This window comes from Canis lupus, chromosome 9 (assembly GCF_011100685.1).
Source record: "Canis lupus familiaris isolate Mischka breed German Shepherd chromosome 9, alternate assembly UU_Cfam_GSD_1.0, whole genome shotgun sequence".
Classification (NCBI taxonomy): Eukaryota; Metazoa; Chordata; class Mammalia; order Carnivora; family Canidae; genus Canis; species Canis lupus.
In genome coordinates, this window is record NC_049230.1 from 21773539 (window position 1) to 21791411 (window position 17873).

The following is a 17873-nucleotide window of genomic DNA, read 5'->3' on the forward strand; positions in this document are numbered from 1 at the left end:
TCAATTGCATTTTGATACATTAGCAATGCTGGGGGTTGAGCACTGAATTATCAGACAAAGCTTCTGATTTCTTAGAGTTTACTAAGAAGGTCATTCTTATGTAAAGGAAGAGCTGCTGAGGATACTATAATATTCTAGTCAAAAATAGCATTCTTTCAATGTTTAAGAGGTCCTCTTTCTGAATCAGAAAGAAAGAAACTATGCAAAATCCTGATCCTAATCTGAGGTTTTAAAATCCTTGAGAATTCAAATCCCTGTATCAATCTGGAAAATTTGTTTATTCCTCTCCTTCCATTAATGCATTTCACAACTGCTTCTGAAACTATATTCCACTAGAATATAAACTAGATCATGGTCAGATGGTTTACAGTTCGTTTTCTAAAGGAAACAAGTAGGAAATGTGAGTGAAGAACTTTAAGAAGCTCAAGGCTGAGGAGACGTAAAATTAATTTATCCATTCAACAATCACTCATTGCTTTCCTACAGTGTGTAAGACACTGGGCAGTGCAGAGAATACAAACAATGGAGTAATCTGGAAGAGAAAAATTTCTTGTGACAACTTATCTCTACTCCACCCAGATTTCTTTTTTGTTTAACAAATATGTAATAGGCACAATTATTCAATTATTTCTATGCTAATGAGTTTTCAGTATGCATAAATCTTTTACTGGTTGAGCTGGTCAAAAAGGGGGGGGGGCATGATATTTTGGGTGAGAGAGTGAACTTTTCAACTGCAACACCCATTTCATGACCTATAAAAGGCCAACCCTTCTGCCTTGCTGACACTGCTTCCTCTCAGGTTGAGGCTCCCTTCCCTGGGCTGTGGATCTTTCCAGCAATACCATGTCCCTCTCAGTGCGCACCTCTGGGCTGCCCCGGCGGCTGTCTTCCCAGAGTGGGACATCGGGCAGAGCCAGGGGCACGTCTGCTTCCATAGTTGGAAGTAGCTATGGGGGGAGCACCCTTGGCTTTGGAGACAGCTATGGGGGAGGCTTTTCTGCTGCTTCCATGTTAGGTTCTAGTTCTGGCTTTGGTGGTGGCTCTGGAATTTCCTTTGCAGGAGGACTGGGTGCTGCTTATGGGGGAGCCCTGGGAGGTGGCTCTGGAGCCCTGGGAGGTGGCTTTGGAGCCCTGGGAGGTGGCTTTGGAGGCCTAGGAGGTGGCTTTGGAGGCCTGGGAATTGGATTTGGGGGAAGCCCAGGAGGTGGCTCTGCAGGTATTCTCTCTGGCAATGATGGAGGCCTTCTTTCTGGATCAGAGAAGGAAACCATGCAAAATCTTAATGACAGATTGGCTTCCTATCTGGATAAGGTTAGAGCTCTAGAAGAGGCTAATACTGAGCTAGAAAACAAAATTCGAGAATGGTATGAAACACGAGGATCTGGGACTGGAGACCCCGGATCACAGAGTGATTACAGTAAATATTATCCATTGATCGAAGACCTCAGGAATGAGGTAAGAATATGGTTTTTGAGGGGGATTTGGGAACTATTTTTTTATTTTCCTCTTTGGCTATACTAATATTTCACAGTGATAAACCATCTAAAACTTAAGGTACCTTTCAACTTGACTGTATTTGGAGCAATTTCTCATCTCAGGTTATTTAGTTTCATTCTATCATTTATCATAAAGTAACTGTATTTCCACTAACTTTCTGCAAGAAATGTTTCTCAATTTTTAAATAAAATGGTACAAGTATGTCTTCTTTTTAAAAGTTAAACTGCCTTAAACTCTTAATAGCATGTTAATATCACCTAAAAACTCCTTCTCAAAAATACACCCACATAATACTAGTATTTTACAACCCCATTTCATGTGTCTTCCCCTATTTGGCCAGATAATTTCTGCCAGCATTGGAAATGCCCAGCTCATCTTGCAGATTGACAATGCAAGACTGGCTGCCGAAGACTTCAGAATGAAGTGAGTAGAACAAAAGAAAGACTAATGGTAATTGACATGTCTCATCATTTCTTCTTATTCCCTATTTTCCTGCCTTTGTTGATGGCAAATATTTCAAACCCTCTGTAGTTAACACACTCTACACATCTGTTGTTTTGGTAAATTTACGTTGGACATTCTAGGAAGAAAGCTGATTCAAACACAATTCACGTTACATGTCCTTAGATATACGCTACTTAAACCTAGGGCTATGATCACCACCATGTTTGTAATTTGCTTTTGGCTTATACTGTGACATAGTATTTACACCAATGTCCTAAACCTCAATCTTCCATGTATCAAAATGAATTAATAATGTTTTTGTCTAGAAGTGAGATAATATTTTTCCTGATGACACATACCACTAAAATATTAACCACACACCTATTTTTATATTTCTTCCTCCTCTCCCATATTCCATCCTCCCGCACATAAGGAAGAAACACTAACACTCATTTTGCTCCACAAAATCTCCATGCAGGATGTTGCAGTGGTGATGATCCTCCACCTGTAAAATCTTGGTAAAAGGTATCAGAGAAGTATCAATGTTTTAAATTAAATCATGAATGAAAGTTAAGCAAAAATCTTTTTTTTTTTTTTTAATTTTCAACTGCTTTTAGGATTCCATCAGAAACTCCACCCGGAGAGGGCTACTACTGCCAGGGCAGCCAGCCAAAGGAGAAACTGTTCCCTGGGATGCAGGGCTACTGAGGTTCATGGTAGAGACAGACTGGTAGAAAAGTCTCACCTCACAATTCTTTCACTTCTCTCCAACTGAGTAGTAAATTATTATGAAGAAAAGGAAAGGAAAACGTTAAAAAGGAAACAGAGCATCATATATTACAATGCTGCCACTTTTACGTAATCACACAGGGTGCAAAACAGACCTGAAGATGATGGCAGAGGCCTTATTCAAATGGATGTGTTGACTTCGGAAACTTTTGTGCTTGGTTTTCAGGTACGAGAACGAGCTGGCCCTGCACCAGAGTGTGGAGGCTGACATTAACGGCCTGCGCCGTGTGCTGGACGAGCTGACCCTGGCCAGAGCCGACCTGGAAATGCAGATCGAGAACCTAACAGAAGAACTGGCCTACCTGAAGAAGAACCACGAAGAGGTCAGCCAGAAAAGGCAGATTTCTAAGTGGCTTTTTTCCTCCCAAGTTCAAAAATTACAATTTCAAATTTACAAATCCAGAGTTAGAACAGGTATGGATGATACATGATACCCCTGTTAAATTGGCCATTAGTTTTGGATTTCTGAGTGAGTGTATGTGTGGTGGCAGTGGCAGGATTGATAGTGGTTCCCGTTAAAGTTTAACAGATTAGCAGTGCTTTCTGATTTTGTCATTTTGCTCATTAGACAAGGACAACCAGAATTTTAATGGTCCTAACTTAGTGATTTCCAAAAATATAGTATATTTAAAGTTCAAAAACAAGTCTACCAATAATACAAAATGTTATATTTGTGTGAGAAGCTGGTTATGCCCAGTGTAAAACACACAATGAACTCTGGTATGCTGCATAGTATATCAAAAGTTCTGTGTACACAGACATTAATCATGACCCTGGCAATGGGCTTCTCAAGAGCTTTCTACTGGAAGTCAATGACTGATACAAACAGTGTGCAAGCCTTGGCACTGTCTGCAGCCCCAGTTTGGAGGCTGTAGTTGAAGCTCCACTGTACCTTTTCCACTAGGCCTTCTCTTCTTTGTAAAGGCCCTGGATCGCCAAGAAGCAGGGCTAACTCATCCATTTGCCATAGTAGGCACATCCCCTAGGGTCCATGGTAAGTTTAGGGACCCAAGGCAATGCCTTCAGTAGTTTTAAATCAAAAGAAAAGTATGAATTTGTAGATTAAAAAAAGAAGTTTTAATATGTTGTATTATAACAGTACAGCAACGTGGTCATAACATATAACACTTAATGTCTTTTCTGCTGTAAGACGCCCACCAGAGTTATCAAGGGGCCGGGCGCCTCTCCCTCACTCTCTCGCTCGCTGTTCCCAGGAGCTCCAAAGCTTCCGGGCAGGCGGCCCAGGGGAGATCAGTGTGGAAATGGACGCTGCTCCAGCCGTGGACCTCACCAGGCTCCTCAACAACATGAGGGCGCAGTACGAAGCCATTGCCGAGCAGAACCGTAAGGACGCAGAGGCCTGGTTCATTGAAAAGGTACCACAAGCAAAAACAAAAGGCTTTGACACGTAGGCAGGAAAGACCTGCGGGCGCAGCACGCGCTCACGTCCTTTCGCCCCTCTTTGCCGCGGCAGAGCGGGGAGCTGCGGAAGGAGATCAGCACCAACACGGAGCAGCTGCAGTCCAGCAAGAGCGAGGTCACCGACCTGAGGCGCGCACTTCAGAACCTGGAGATCGAGCTCCAGTCCCAGCTGGCCACGGTAGGGCGCGCACGCGCGGCATCATTTCGACTTCCAAAGAAAACGTGGCACCCACGTTAGTTATAAGGCCACTGGCTGGCCGCCTTCCTCATTGCCATCCCCTCCACTGTTGTGGCCGCCTTCCTCATTGCCATCCCCTCCACTGTTGTATCTGTGCCATCTCCCTCCCACGTGCAGAAGAAATCCCTGGAGGCCTCGCTGGCCGAAGTGGAGGGCGACTACTGCGGCCAGCTGTCCCAGGTGCAGCAGCTCATCGGCAGCCTGGAGGAGCAGCTGCTCCAGGTGCGCGCCGACACCGAGCGCCAGAACGCCGACCACCAGCGGCTGCTGAACGCCAAGGCCCGCCTGGAGATGGAGATCGAGACCTACCGCCGCCTCCTGGACGGCGAGGCCCAAGGGTGAATAGACAGGTTCACGTAGGATGCAAATAACTTCAGTGGCTGACCAGCAGGGGCCGCCTGATGCGCTTGGGGCAACAGAAGGAAGGAGGGTTCTTTCATTGATGGAAAATACCACATCTCCTAACAAGCATACCCTGGATTTCATTTAATGGTCTACACTTTCCAAAGTGGCGTCACCCTTTATCTCGCTTGACAATTCATAAAATGCTGGGATGAATAATGACACCACAGACAGGCATACTGCAAACTGACACTAGAGAAGTCACCCATTAGAGTCCTAGTATCAATGCCCCCATGCTGAGAATGACACCTCACACAACAGCCACCTGAATCACCTCACAACCTACTGCAGTGAACTTTCCAAAAGCAGCAGCAGCCTAGACTAGTGGGAAGACCCCAGGGCTCTAAATCAGGAAATCAAAGTTCTGAGATCAGATCTTCCATTAATTGCCAGTTTGCTTCACTTTGAGAGCCCATTTTAGGCAGAGTTTGAAAATAAAGGTTCACTGCACTAACTGCTTACTCTCAGGGTGCATTATTCAATCACTGTTCATCAAGAAATTTAGAATATCTTCTCTATTTAGCCATAGTGTTATGTAAATTTTTAGCTTAAAGAGCAAACTCTTTATTTCTCCTCCTCCCAGAAAGCATCATGTGGTATCATCCCCCTTGTTTTTTTACAGCGATGGCTTTGATGAGACTTTATATGTGACAGAATCCAAATCTCAAACGCAGTCGATTGATTCCTCTAAAGGTATGCAGACTCCCTAAGAATCACTGAGAATAAGTCAGAATCACACTTATTAATGACTAAAATGATAAGATCTCTTGAATATTGCAGTATTATTAATAATGTAAAATATATTTGCATTCTGGGCCAAGGAAAAATATTTATGTATTCCTGCAGAAAAATGAGTGGATTGTACTGTATGAACATTTCTGGCAACCCAGAAGGAAAACAATCTATTCTACAAAGAAGTGTTATGAGCATCATAGCCACTTTTTAAATTTTTAAAAGGAGAAATATTTTCACTTGTACATAATATGACACTGAATACATTTCACTTTCATTTTCAACAATGCAAAAAGTGCATTGTTTTAGAATGAATGCAAAGTCACTTTTGAAAGTTTAAATTTGGTGGATTATATCTGCCAATATCTAATTTAAAGCTTAAGCTAAACAACAACCAACTTTGGATGAATGTATGAAACACTTACTCTTGCCCCTTTATTCCATTTTTATCTTTAGACCCAACCAAATCCCGGAGAATCAAGACAATTGTGCAGGAAGTGGTGAACGGTGAAGTGGTCTCATCTCAAGTTCAGGAAGAACTAATGTAAAATTTCACAAGATCTGCCCCATGACTGGTTCCTTAGGGATAGGAAATTTACAAGCAGAAATTGTCCCTTTCAGAGTAAGATACCATATTAACTCAATTCTACGTTTGTCTGTTTCATTTTCCTTGGACTCCCTATTCACTTTGAGTCCCTATTGCTCTTCAATTACAAATCACTGTGGCCATGTTGGTCTTTAGAACAAACCAAAATTGCTTTACATCTTTCTGGACCTAGAGTAGCCTTCTAATAAGCTTTCTTTTGGTGACCTGGAACATATTTTAATCACATGATTTTGATCAAGTATTGTTTTAATAAAGTTAAATAAAAGATGAATGGTAATAATATGAAATATGTACCTTCTTAATTCCAACAATGTCAAGAGCATAGAGAGAGGTTTGTAAAACACTAATATAAAGTAGATAAACACTGAGATGAAAATGTCAAGGTTGGAGATTAAGAAGATTCTTTTAGAAGTTCTGCCCTTTTTACATCATCCCATTAAGGTTACAGCAAATTACATTGTCTACTATGGGGATAACAGTTGTCCTGTTCATTTTCTAAGACCTTCTTTGATTCAGTCAAGAAACACTTATGGAATCCTTACAGTATGTAAGAATGGAGACTCAAAGATGAATACGATAGGGTCCTTGCCTAGTGGAGCTCACAATTTAGGGCAGAGATAGACATTTAGTGGGAATGGTGATACAGAGAGGCCACATAGAAGTTAGAAGGACACATGGAGGAAGAACTGAACAATTTGTCAGGGGGCAACTAATTGCTTCATACAACAATCAACCAGGATGGAGCATCTGGGTGCCTTAGAAGGGTTAGCTGTCAGACTCTTGACTTTTCTTTCTTTTTTTTTTTTTTGGATTCTTGATTTTGATTCAGGTTGTGATCTCAGAGACATGGGACCAAGCCCCACATTGGGCTCTGTGCTGGGAGCAGAGTCTACTTGAGAGTCTCTTTCTCCTTCTCCTTCTGCCCCTCTACCCCCGTATGTGCTCTCGCGCTCTCAAATCAATTAATTAAAAAAAAAAAGAAAGAAAAGAGATCAACCAGGTAGAGAAAAGGAAAAGGGAACAGAGGAACGCATGTGAAAAAAACACAAGGGTATAAACAAACATTGTTTTATGTCCTTTCTCCTATCCAGCACCCGTGAGGCTCAGATTGGGTTTCTATTGGGGTGGATCAGACCCATGAGTCAATAACAGATGTCATGTTCTCGGTTATGGCAGAAGGTGGCCAAAGTCTAGGCTTGAGTAGATGGGGGTTCAATCTGGATTGCCATATTCAAAACTCTAGATGGAAAATAAGAGCAGGATTTAATGATTAAGAGCCTGGGCTCTGAAGCCAGACTGGGTTCAAATATTAGCTCTGTCACTTCATAGCAAGTAACCTACTTGCTGTATGCCTGTTTCCTGATCTTTGAAGTGGGTGGGTTTTGTGGAGATTAAGTGAGGGATTTAAAATACATACATAAAACACTAGGAGCAGTCTCTGGTACATAGCAAGTATTCACTATCTGCATTCTATTATTATGGAGTATATGGAACCAAAATGGGGTGCAGAAGGAAACTGATGAGCAAGGAGTATCAAGAGGAGAAAGGAGAGGGAGGAGTCATGCAAGCCTGGAGGAATTCCTGCACTGAGTGCAAAAGCCCAAAGAAGGTTATTATGCCATTGTAGGTGACTTACTTCAGCATGCAACTTTCTGAAGTGCTCCACTTATCTCCCTATATTATGCATAGCAATTTAACTCTCTGCCTAGCCCTCCCCTTCTAGAATATGTCATAGGAGAACTTTACCTTTTAGGTCCAAAAAGATTATCAAAATCTTTTCCTGAACAAGGTCCATGTAATAAAGGATGCCCCTTTTCTGGTACTCAGAAGTAGTTGCACATAGTTGCTGTTTCAAATAACATCTGTTTTCCTTACAACTATGTCTGACTTGTGTGAGACTCAAAGAAGAAAGGCATTTTGCACAAGGATAAACCCAGCTTATTGGTTCTTAGCTACTATCTTAGTTTTATCAACATTCCTCTTTTTTATCAGCATTTCTCCACTGGGTTCCCTGAGACAATACCTCACTTGCCACATTTTCTCACTCTTTTTTTTTTTTTTCAAACTCTTTTATGACCTCTGAATGTTGGCCCAATCTTCCTGTCCCCTCTCTCTCCACTCATTCCCTAGGTGATCTTAACTAATCCCATGGTTCTAAAATAACCATCTATAACTTATTGTGGTGATCATTTCACAACATATACAAATATTGAGTTATTATGTTGTATACTTGAAACTAATACACATTATTCAACAATTATACCTCAATAAGAAAAAAAAAAAGTAACCTCCTGTGCATTGATTACTTCTTGTGTACCCTCCAACATGGCTCCAGGGATCCCCACATCCTGGTACTCATGCCCCTATGTACAGTCCCCTCCTACAATGAATAGAATAGATCTACTCAAGAAGTGACCCTGTGTGATTTCCTTTTCACAAAAAGCGTTTCAATTCTGGGGCACCTGGGTGACTCAGTCAATTAAGCATCTGACTTGATTTCGACTCAGGTCATGATCTCAGGGTCATAAGATCAAGCCCCATGTTGGGCTCTATGCTCACGGTGGAGTCTGCTTGAGATTCTCTTTCTCCCTCTGCCCCTCCTCGCCCTCACCCACACCCATGCTCTCTCTCAAAATAAATAAATAAAATCTTTTTTTTCTAAGGCATTTCAATTCTGGATTGGTTTCTTGGATTGCTCACTTTGAGGGCAGTCATCTGGCCTTAGAGTTACATTACAGGAGAGGAACGCCTGGGTGGCTCAGTGGTTCAGCATCTGCCTTTGACTCAGGGCGTGATCCTGGAGTCCCGGGATCAAGTCCTGCATGGGGATCCCTGTAGGGAGCCTGCCTCTCCCTCTGCCTATATCTAGGCCTCTGTGTGTGTGTGTCTCTTGTGAATAAGTAAATGAATCTTTTAAAATAAATTAAGTTATATTATGGGGGGGGGGGAACTACCTTTAAAAAATCATTGATATCACAAAATTTCCTATTTAAACTCCAATGGCTAGGATCTAATGGAAGAGCCATCAAACCCAAAATTGCAGTCCTTTCCTAGTAATATCTCAGAATATTCTACAGTCTTCAGTGGGCAAAGGATGCATTAGGTTTATTATATAAGTTCACTTTGCCCTATTCTCACTGCTAAGAAATGCAATTAGCACAACATCCTTATCATGAGATTCCAGCCCTCATTCACTAAACCACAAGCCCTAATTCAACACAGATGTAAAGGGTCTTTCTGGACTCAGGAATTAATGAACTGCAGAAGTGATAGATCTATCTTTAAAGAAAATAACTTATGGGATCCCTGGGTGGCGCAGTGGTTTAGCACCTGCCTTTGGCCCAGGGTGTGATCCTGGAGACCCTGGATCGAATCCCACGTTGGGCTCCTGGTGCATGGAGCCTGCTTCTCCCTCTGCCTGTGTCTCTGTGTGACTATCATAAATAAATAAAAATTTAAAGAAAAAGAAAATAACTTATAAGAAAAAATCCAAGTACAGGATCAGACAATAAAAGACAAGCATATTGTTCATGATTATTTTGAAATCTAAACCTTTACAGATTAAAATGGTTACTTTTTATATGTATTTGTTGTATTTACAGGCTACAGAAAGGTCTGGAAAATATTGTATATACTAAGTTGTTACAGTGGTTATCTCCAGGAAATTACCAAGGACTTTGAAGACTATTCTTCTGTACATTTTCTTCTGTACATTTCTTAAAATGCTTAACAAAGAGCGTGTATGACTCTGATAATTAGGGAAACCATGAATTTTAATTATCCAGAACAAATGGGTTTGCAAGTCGGTCCCTACAGAAGAGAACTATCTAAAAAACAACCCTAGGTTGCCAAATCAGTCACTTCTTTAGGCTTTGTAAGAGTGCCACCTACTGGAATCTCAGAAAGTTAACTTAAAAAAATTAATCCTGCTTTTGAAGCCACTTGTGATATGTTTGAACTAGAAAGTTTACTTTTTTTTTTAGAGTGAGGGAGTGAGGGGGTGGGAGGGGCAGAGGAAAAAGAGAGACAGAACCTCAAGCAGGCTCCATGGCCAGCGTGGAGCCTGACACAGTGTGCAGTCCCACAACCCTGAGATCATGACCTGAGCCAGAATCAAAAGTTGGATGCTTAACCAACCGACTGAGCCACTCAAGCATCCCCTAGAAAGTTCACTTTTTAAAGTTCACTTTTAAAAAAGAGAGAGAGAGAGGTAAGGGCACCTGGGTGGCTCAGTCAGTTAAGCATCTGCTGTCAGCTCAGGTCATGGTCCTAGAGTCCTGGGACCAAGCCCCACATAGACTCCTTGTTCAGCGGGGAGTCTGCTTCTCCCTCTCCCTCTGCCTGCCGCTCCCCCTGCTTATTTTCTCTCTCTCTCTCTCATAAATAAAATCTTTAAAAAATAAAAAATTTAAAAAGAGAGGTAAAGAAAAGACAAAAAAAAAGCAAACTTTTTTACAAGCATCAACTTAATAAATTAACATGTTCTTACTTAAATAATGAGTGGCATTAGTTTCCAAAAAGTCCACCAGTAAGGAGGCAAGTTGTCTTAAGACATAAAGAATAAAGGTTGTGATTATTCAGAGTTTAGAGAACCAGACAATCTGAACTACTCAAGCTTTTAAAAATATACTCAAACATCAACTGAAAAATCTATTCACATAGCTGAGAAAATGACTTTTTATGAGCTAATGTTTCTTTAAAAAAAAAAGATTTATTTATTCACTTTAGAGAGAGAGAACATGAAGAGGGGAGAAGGGGAGGGAGAGAGAAACTTTAGCAGACTCCTTGCTGAGCTTGGAGCCCAATGTAGGGCTTAATCTCAAGACCCTGAGATCATGACCTGAGCTGAAACCAGAGTTGGATGGTGACTGCGCCACCAAGGAGCCCCACTAATAAATGTTTCTTAGGACTTGGAGCTAGACCTAAGATTTAAATGTCATAAACTTAAAATGAAACTAAAAAATATTAGTGTCCTAATTGAACATACCCTCTTCATCCCATGCCACTTCCCTGGCTGAACTTGGCTGGTCAAAATATGTGCATTTTAGTTGTCAGCTTGGAACGCATCTCCTAAAGTTATAAACACATGAAATTTCTGCTAAGATAAGTGTATCCTTTTTGGGATATTTCATTTATTTGTAAATACCATGGGATTTTTTTTTAAAAAAATGATTAAGGCTGCAATTTCATATTTCAAATGAACAGAGCTGCAAATACAACTTTTTTTTAACAAGTTGAAGTGTAATTTTTAATTTTTTAAACAATGATTAGTTGGTATATTTATGTATACATGCAGGGCATCATATATTCATTTATTTGTATATACATTCATTTAACCAATATTTAGCACCAACTATATGTAAGTCTTAATATATTCTATTGAAAATAACCAGTTTTGGGGATCCCTGGGTGGCGCAGCGGTTTAGCGCCTGCCTTTGGCCCAGAACGCGATCCTGGAGACCCGGGATCGAATCCCATGTCGGGCTCCCAGTGCATGGAGCCTGCTTCTCCCTCTCTTTCTGTGTGTGACTATCATAAATAAATAAAAATTAAAGAAAAGAAAATAACCAGTTTTTATGAACTAAAAGTAAATACATGATAAAGTTTCATACATTATTCTCCTTGGTTGCCTCGGTGCAAATAGAATAGGGCGAGTTGTCATCATTTTTAATTGGCAAAAGTGTCATTGCTCCACACACGATAAATGTGATTATTTAACAGAAGTGTGAGGAGGCTTAGTCAATTCCTTTTGGAAGACTGACACCTCTTCATTCATTTTTAGGAGTTTTAGAAGTTTTTAAAAGGAGCAACTCACACTGTTAAACAGGCATTTTCAGGGCAATTTTTTAAGATTTTATTTTTTAAGTAATCTCTATACACAAAACATGGGGCTCGAAGTTACAACCCCAAAATCAAGAGTCACATGCTCTGCTTACTGAACCAGTCAGGTATCAGGGCATATTTTTAAATTATAATATTCTTAAATATTTAATCACATTTTACGTCACATCTTTCATTATATTAAGGTACTTTCAAGATATTTTAAAATGTTTTCACTGAACACCCATTTTACACAACCTCATGTGCTGATTCTGGAATGACAAAGTAATTTTAATGTTAAACTTTCCTATCTTATCTAATAAGTAACTGAGTAGGTAGATAAATAATAAGGTAAATTTCCATCACTGTTTTAAAAAAAAAAAAAAAACACGTACAATCAGCATCTCATCCAGAGATGATTCTGAAACCAACACTGCAGAATTAGATCCAGACTAACAAAGAATTCATGTCAGTGTGCTATAGACAACGCAGAATAAAGAGGCCCAGCTTCCCTGTCTCATTAACCAGAGGCTGGGGGTGAAGAAAAGTCGCCCAAGAAGTGAGGAAGGTGAGAGAATCAGACTCAGTTCCCCAGTGGAGTCTTCTGCAGTAGACTCTGGAAGGTGTTTTTACAGCTTGCAGAGCTGGAAGGAGCAAGAACTGAATGCTAACCAGTGGGAAGATGAGTATTGCTCTAGGGGAAGGTAGGTCTTAGCAGGGAGGGGAGCCTGATGAACATTTTAGTCATCATTATCACCATCATCATCTGTCACCTCCAGGGTACACAGCCAACAGCTGCGTGACAGAGATCATTCGAGGAGTTAAAAGGACAATCTAACTTCGCAATTGCCCAGGTACAAAGCTAAAGCGGCAGGTTACACAATTCTTTCCTGATCTATCCAGAGGGAGACTGTTTAGCTGCATTTTCCAAAGCACTGGCATTCTGAAAACCTGCTCATATAAAACCACATTCCAAAATTGCATGCTATACATCACAAAACACTTGCTATATAAACATATATCCAAATACCTTATGCCATCATAACTTGTCTCTGTGTAAAATGTTTGTGGGTCATTTATGTTTGGGTTTTAGACAAATCACGAAATATGGGTTATTTTATTTTATTTTATTTTATTTTATTTTAAAGATTTTATTTATTTATTTATTCATGATAGTCACACAGAGAGAGACAGAGAGGCAGAGACACAGGCAGAGGGAGAAGCAGGCTCCATGCAGGGAGCCTGACGTGGGATTCGATCCCGGGTCTCCAGGATCACACCCTGGGCCAAAGGCAGGCGCCAAACCGCTGCGCCACCCAGGGATCCCGATATGGGTTATTTTAACAAATTTATACATTTCAGTCAAATTGTACTTTGCTTAATCAAGCCAAGGAAAGTTATTTCATCAATATTAGCCAAAAAATCCTTCAACTGTAACTTCTTAACTAGGTCAAGCTCCAGGTCTCCTGAGGCCATCGATTTATATATTCATTCAACAAATATGCTAAGCACATCCTGGCCACATCTGGCATTCTGCCTCCTAAATATCTATGATCCAGTTAGTTTACTCCATCTCCCCAACCTCCCCTCAACTGCCCCCCACCCCTGGTCCAGGTCATGGTTCATCATCACTAGCCTGAAAGTCATGCAGCTTCCACTAGCACCTCCCTCCATTCTGTTCCTCCTGTCACAGCCAGGAAGATATTGTTTTGAAAGACAAATCTGATCCTGCCATCCTATTGCTTAAAACCCTTCAAAGGTTTCCTATAGTCCTTGGAATAAAGACCAAAATCTAGCAAGGTCTGTCCTGGCCCCCTTTCCCCTCTCTCAAATTGTGTGCCTTCACCTGCCTTTCCTCTCTACTTCACCTCTCCTACTGGCCTAGTTCAGCTTTTCTAAAGCCCGCTCCTTCCCACAGGCTTTCCCTCTTTGCCTAGAATGTGCTTCCTCTTCATTTTGGCCTGGATAACTCCTACTTGCCTTGTCAGGTTTGAATTCAGATGTTACTTCCTCTGTAAAGCCTCAACCCGTCTCTGTAAGTCTCTACTCCTCCTCCTTCCTCACCCCCTCCCATGATAACCACATTGGGTTTTCCTATTATACACTCTCATAATACACTGTGGTCTTCTTACGTATTTATTTGCACAACTACTGAATTAGTGCCTGCTTCTCCCACTGTAAGATCTCTAAGCTCTCTACTGTTTTGCCTTCCACTGCAGCCCTGGTGTCCAGCCCAGGATATAAAACAGCACTCTAGCCCACTGTGTAGGAAAAAAATCAGTATTTGCTGAATATGTGTGCATGGAATTGTGTACAAGTGCTAGACTATCCACTCAATAAAAGTTGGAGTAACACTACTGTGCTATCCCCAGGACTTAGCATAGGGTACTACATAAAAGGCACTCAATAAACATTAGTTGCGTTAATACTGAAAAGTGTTCATATATTTCTTCTATTATTTTCTTGAAACAGTCAAGATATTTTTCTCTACTTATTTATTAACTATAACTCTAAAAGTTTCCACCACTTATCTTTAGTAAGACTGAATAAACAAACTCAAATTTATCAATACACAGCAGCTAAGCAGTATCCATTGTACAGGAGGCAGGAAGAAGATGCTTTGCAGGATTACTTAAAATAGCCAAGATATGAAAGCAACCCAAATGTCCATCAACAAATGAATGGATAAAGAAGATGTAGTATACATCTACAATGGAATAGCACTCAGACATTTTTCAAAAATGAATGAATCTTGCAATTTGCAGCATCCCCTCTAAGAAGGACTTAGAGGGCATAATGCTAAATAAAATAAGTCAGTAGAAATAAGCAGAGAAAGGCCAATACCATATGATTTCACTCATAAGTGGAGTTTAAGAAACAAGCAAACAAAGAAAAAAAGAGAGACAAATACAGAGAACAATCTAATGATTACCAGAGGGGAGGTGGATAAGGAGATGGGTGAAATAGATAAAGGGGATTATCTTGATGAGCATTAAGAAATGTACAGAATGCTGAATCATTATACTATATATCTGAAACTAAAAAAAACACCATGTATTAATCATACTTGAATAAATAAATAGGATGCTCTGAATATATTTAATTTGAATCTATTTATTTTCATTATTTTATTTTTTAAAAATGTATAAGTCACACAGAAATAAATTCTACTTACTTTATTTTCCTGAAATCTTAACTTAAAAATTTATGCTGTCAAGGACTAAAACACCATGAAGAAGTTATTTGCATTCTACTGAGAAATTTGATGAATTCAATGAATATTTTCAGAAAACCTTTAGAATACTTGTCACTTTGTGAAGACATAACTTTTTTAATCTAAAATACACAAATTCTCAATTGGTAATTTCACAAGGCCTATTGATATAAATCACATTGCTCAACAGGCAGTATCTGATGACTCAGTAGAAAGTGATCTTCAGTTTCAAAAGCCAGTCTTTACATTAATGATGCTTTTTTTCTTTTTAAAGGAAATTAACTCAAGGACTTTTTCCCATATATCTAAAGAGTCCCAGGAGTTGTTTCCACAAAATACAGTACCTTAGTCTCTATGAAGTCTTCATAAGAAAAAAACAAAACAAAACTAAACTGTATCCATTTAAGTTAACTTATGAAGCAACCCTAGAATCCTCTTATTCATCATTAGAGTATGCTTTGTATACAGGCAATCAACTCTCACTATGGATACAAAACTGAGTTCACTTAAAGCAACTGATCAAAGATATATTGGCTTTCCACAAAAAAATTGAGTCTGAAACCTTAATACTCCTGGCAATCTAAACCAAAATGGGACTTGTTCCTCTTCATTAACCAAGGTGTTCTTTTTTTTTCTTTTAAAGATTTTTTTTATTTATTTATTTGAGAGAGAGAGAGAGCATAAGTAAAAGCAGGAGGAGAGAGAGAAGGACAAGCAGATTCCCTGCTGAACCAGGAACCTGATGTGGAGCTAGATCCCAGGACCCTGGGATCACAACCTGAGCTGAAGGCAGATGCTTAACCGACTGAGCCACCCAGGCACCCTCAGTAACCAAGGTGTGCTATCTAAAATATATTTTTCTCTCAAATATTTACTGGGCATTACAGAAGTAACTGTGATAAAGCATAGACATATGCAAATAACATTATCTTGAGGTATAAAGACATCTGCCTACACCAGAAAGAAAATGCAGGAGAGGTGCTACCGAATTTTGGTGGAGGGAGAGAAGCCATAGGACTGAGACATGAGCACCTGGGTCACTCTTATGGCAAGAAAAGCATTTGAGCAGAATTTGATGGATATATAAAAATCTCAATGTTTGGTGTTAAATGAAAGAGCTGGTAGGCAGGAACAGAACCAAAACGGATCTCCCTTGGAATGCTTTTCCACAAGACTAAGTGGCCTTCTTCTGAGAACCTTATGTTCTTTGACCATGGTGGTCTATCTGAACTTTATTTATAGATGAGTTTTTGTGTCTGATTCCTCTTCAAAGACAGGGCCATGTATTACTGACCATCCAGAAATACATTCCCAGCACTTAATGCAGCATCTGGCACATAGTAGGTATGCCAAACATGTTGGTTGAAGTGATGTTTAGAAACATCACATTCAGTTTACACATTTTCAAAATGATTAAAAAATTCAGGGGAAAAGATTGACTGAAATCCAATGAAAACTATTTGTTAAGCCCAACACTTGTCCCAGTTTAAAATAAAGCATATGTTGACTGAATTTTTCATTTTGGCACCATTATGCTGTCACACAGGTATGGCTCTAGTTATGAGTCACTTAAAATTCTGTAATCTGGGAACAATAATACAGTATATTTTAATCACTGTGTTATAGCAAGTGAGGACACAGGAAAACAAAACCAGCAATACTGCAAAGTGCCCACTGATCAATTTTTGTTAGGAAGAATGTTCTACTCAGCAGTACTACAACAGCAACACCTAAGAGCTGATCAACCCAGAAGAAAAAACATGAATTGTCAGGAAAAGTCTGCTTAGAGTGAAATAAAAATCCAATATGTATTATTAGATTTTGCAATAGCTCATGTTGTAATACAGAAATGTGATTTTAACTGAAGGGGGAAGATAATTATAGCTTAGGAGCCAACTAGCTAATCAACACCACAATCAGAAATGTCTGAGTGACAAGCCTTGGCCTCACACCCAAGAGGGTGAACCCAAAATGAGAGTGAAATAAGTTTCCATTACAAATGTGTTCAAGACACCTGATCCTGAAACCAAGGCAGGGACAGAGGTGGGGGGAGGCAAGGGTATTATGTTACTAATGACTAATTATTAAATTTAAATAATCTCTATATTTAATAGGAAAACAGGAAACTCTGTGCTGTATTCTATCTCTAGGAGTACTATTATGCTGGAGACTGATGCAGTGGAATAAAAACAGCATGCATTCCTTAAAAAAAATATTCCTTGAACACTTAGAGATAGAAAAAAAGAAGTTCGATCAATCCTACAGATTTAGAAGTGATCCAAGTAATGGCAACCCAGATGATAAAGGAAGTGAAAACCATGTCCTCCAAGGAGCAATTGAATGACCTGGTAACCCCTTAGAATAGAAAATAAAAGATTTAGGAGAGTAGAATAACACTCCTTAAATATCCAAAAGACTCCAAAGCTAAGTTCTATGTGGCAGAAAGCACACTATATTCTGTGTGGCAGATTTCAGTTCAATATAACAGAGAGTTTTTAGTAGTTAGAGAAGCTTAGAAATGGAATGCCCAGTAAGATGAGGTTATCTTCACTAGAAATATTCAAGTAGAGATGGGAAATATTTGATCAAGGGAGTTCTGCTTAGTGTTGAATATCATTAACAAGAGAAGCAAGAAGGAATTAACATTTGTGAGTACCAACTATTTGCAAGACACTTTGCATGTTACCTAATTGGTAGTCTTGAACTTA

General features: G+C 39.8%; 1 protein-coding gene and 1 long non-coding RNA gene across 2 annotated transcripts in view; one reads left to right on the plus strand and one right to left on the minus strand.

The window, feature by feature from the left end:
- Positions 1-17873, minus strand: part of LOC119873274 — a 51064-nt gene that overhangs the window by 6760 nt on the left and 26431 nt on the right. The window lies entirely within an intron of this gene.
- KRT12 (keratin 12) lies at positions 794-6413 on the plus strand. Its single transcript, NM_001082421.1, is given in 8 exon segments — positions 794-1455; positions 1838-1920; positions 2897-3053; positions 3945-4106; positions 4205-4330; positions 4508-4728; positions 5415-5485; positions 5981-6413. Coding segments are annotated over 8 exon segments (1524 nt in total). The 5' UTR covers positions 794-843; the 3' UTR covers positions 6073-6413.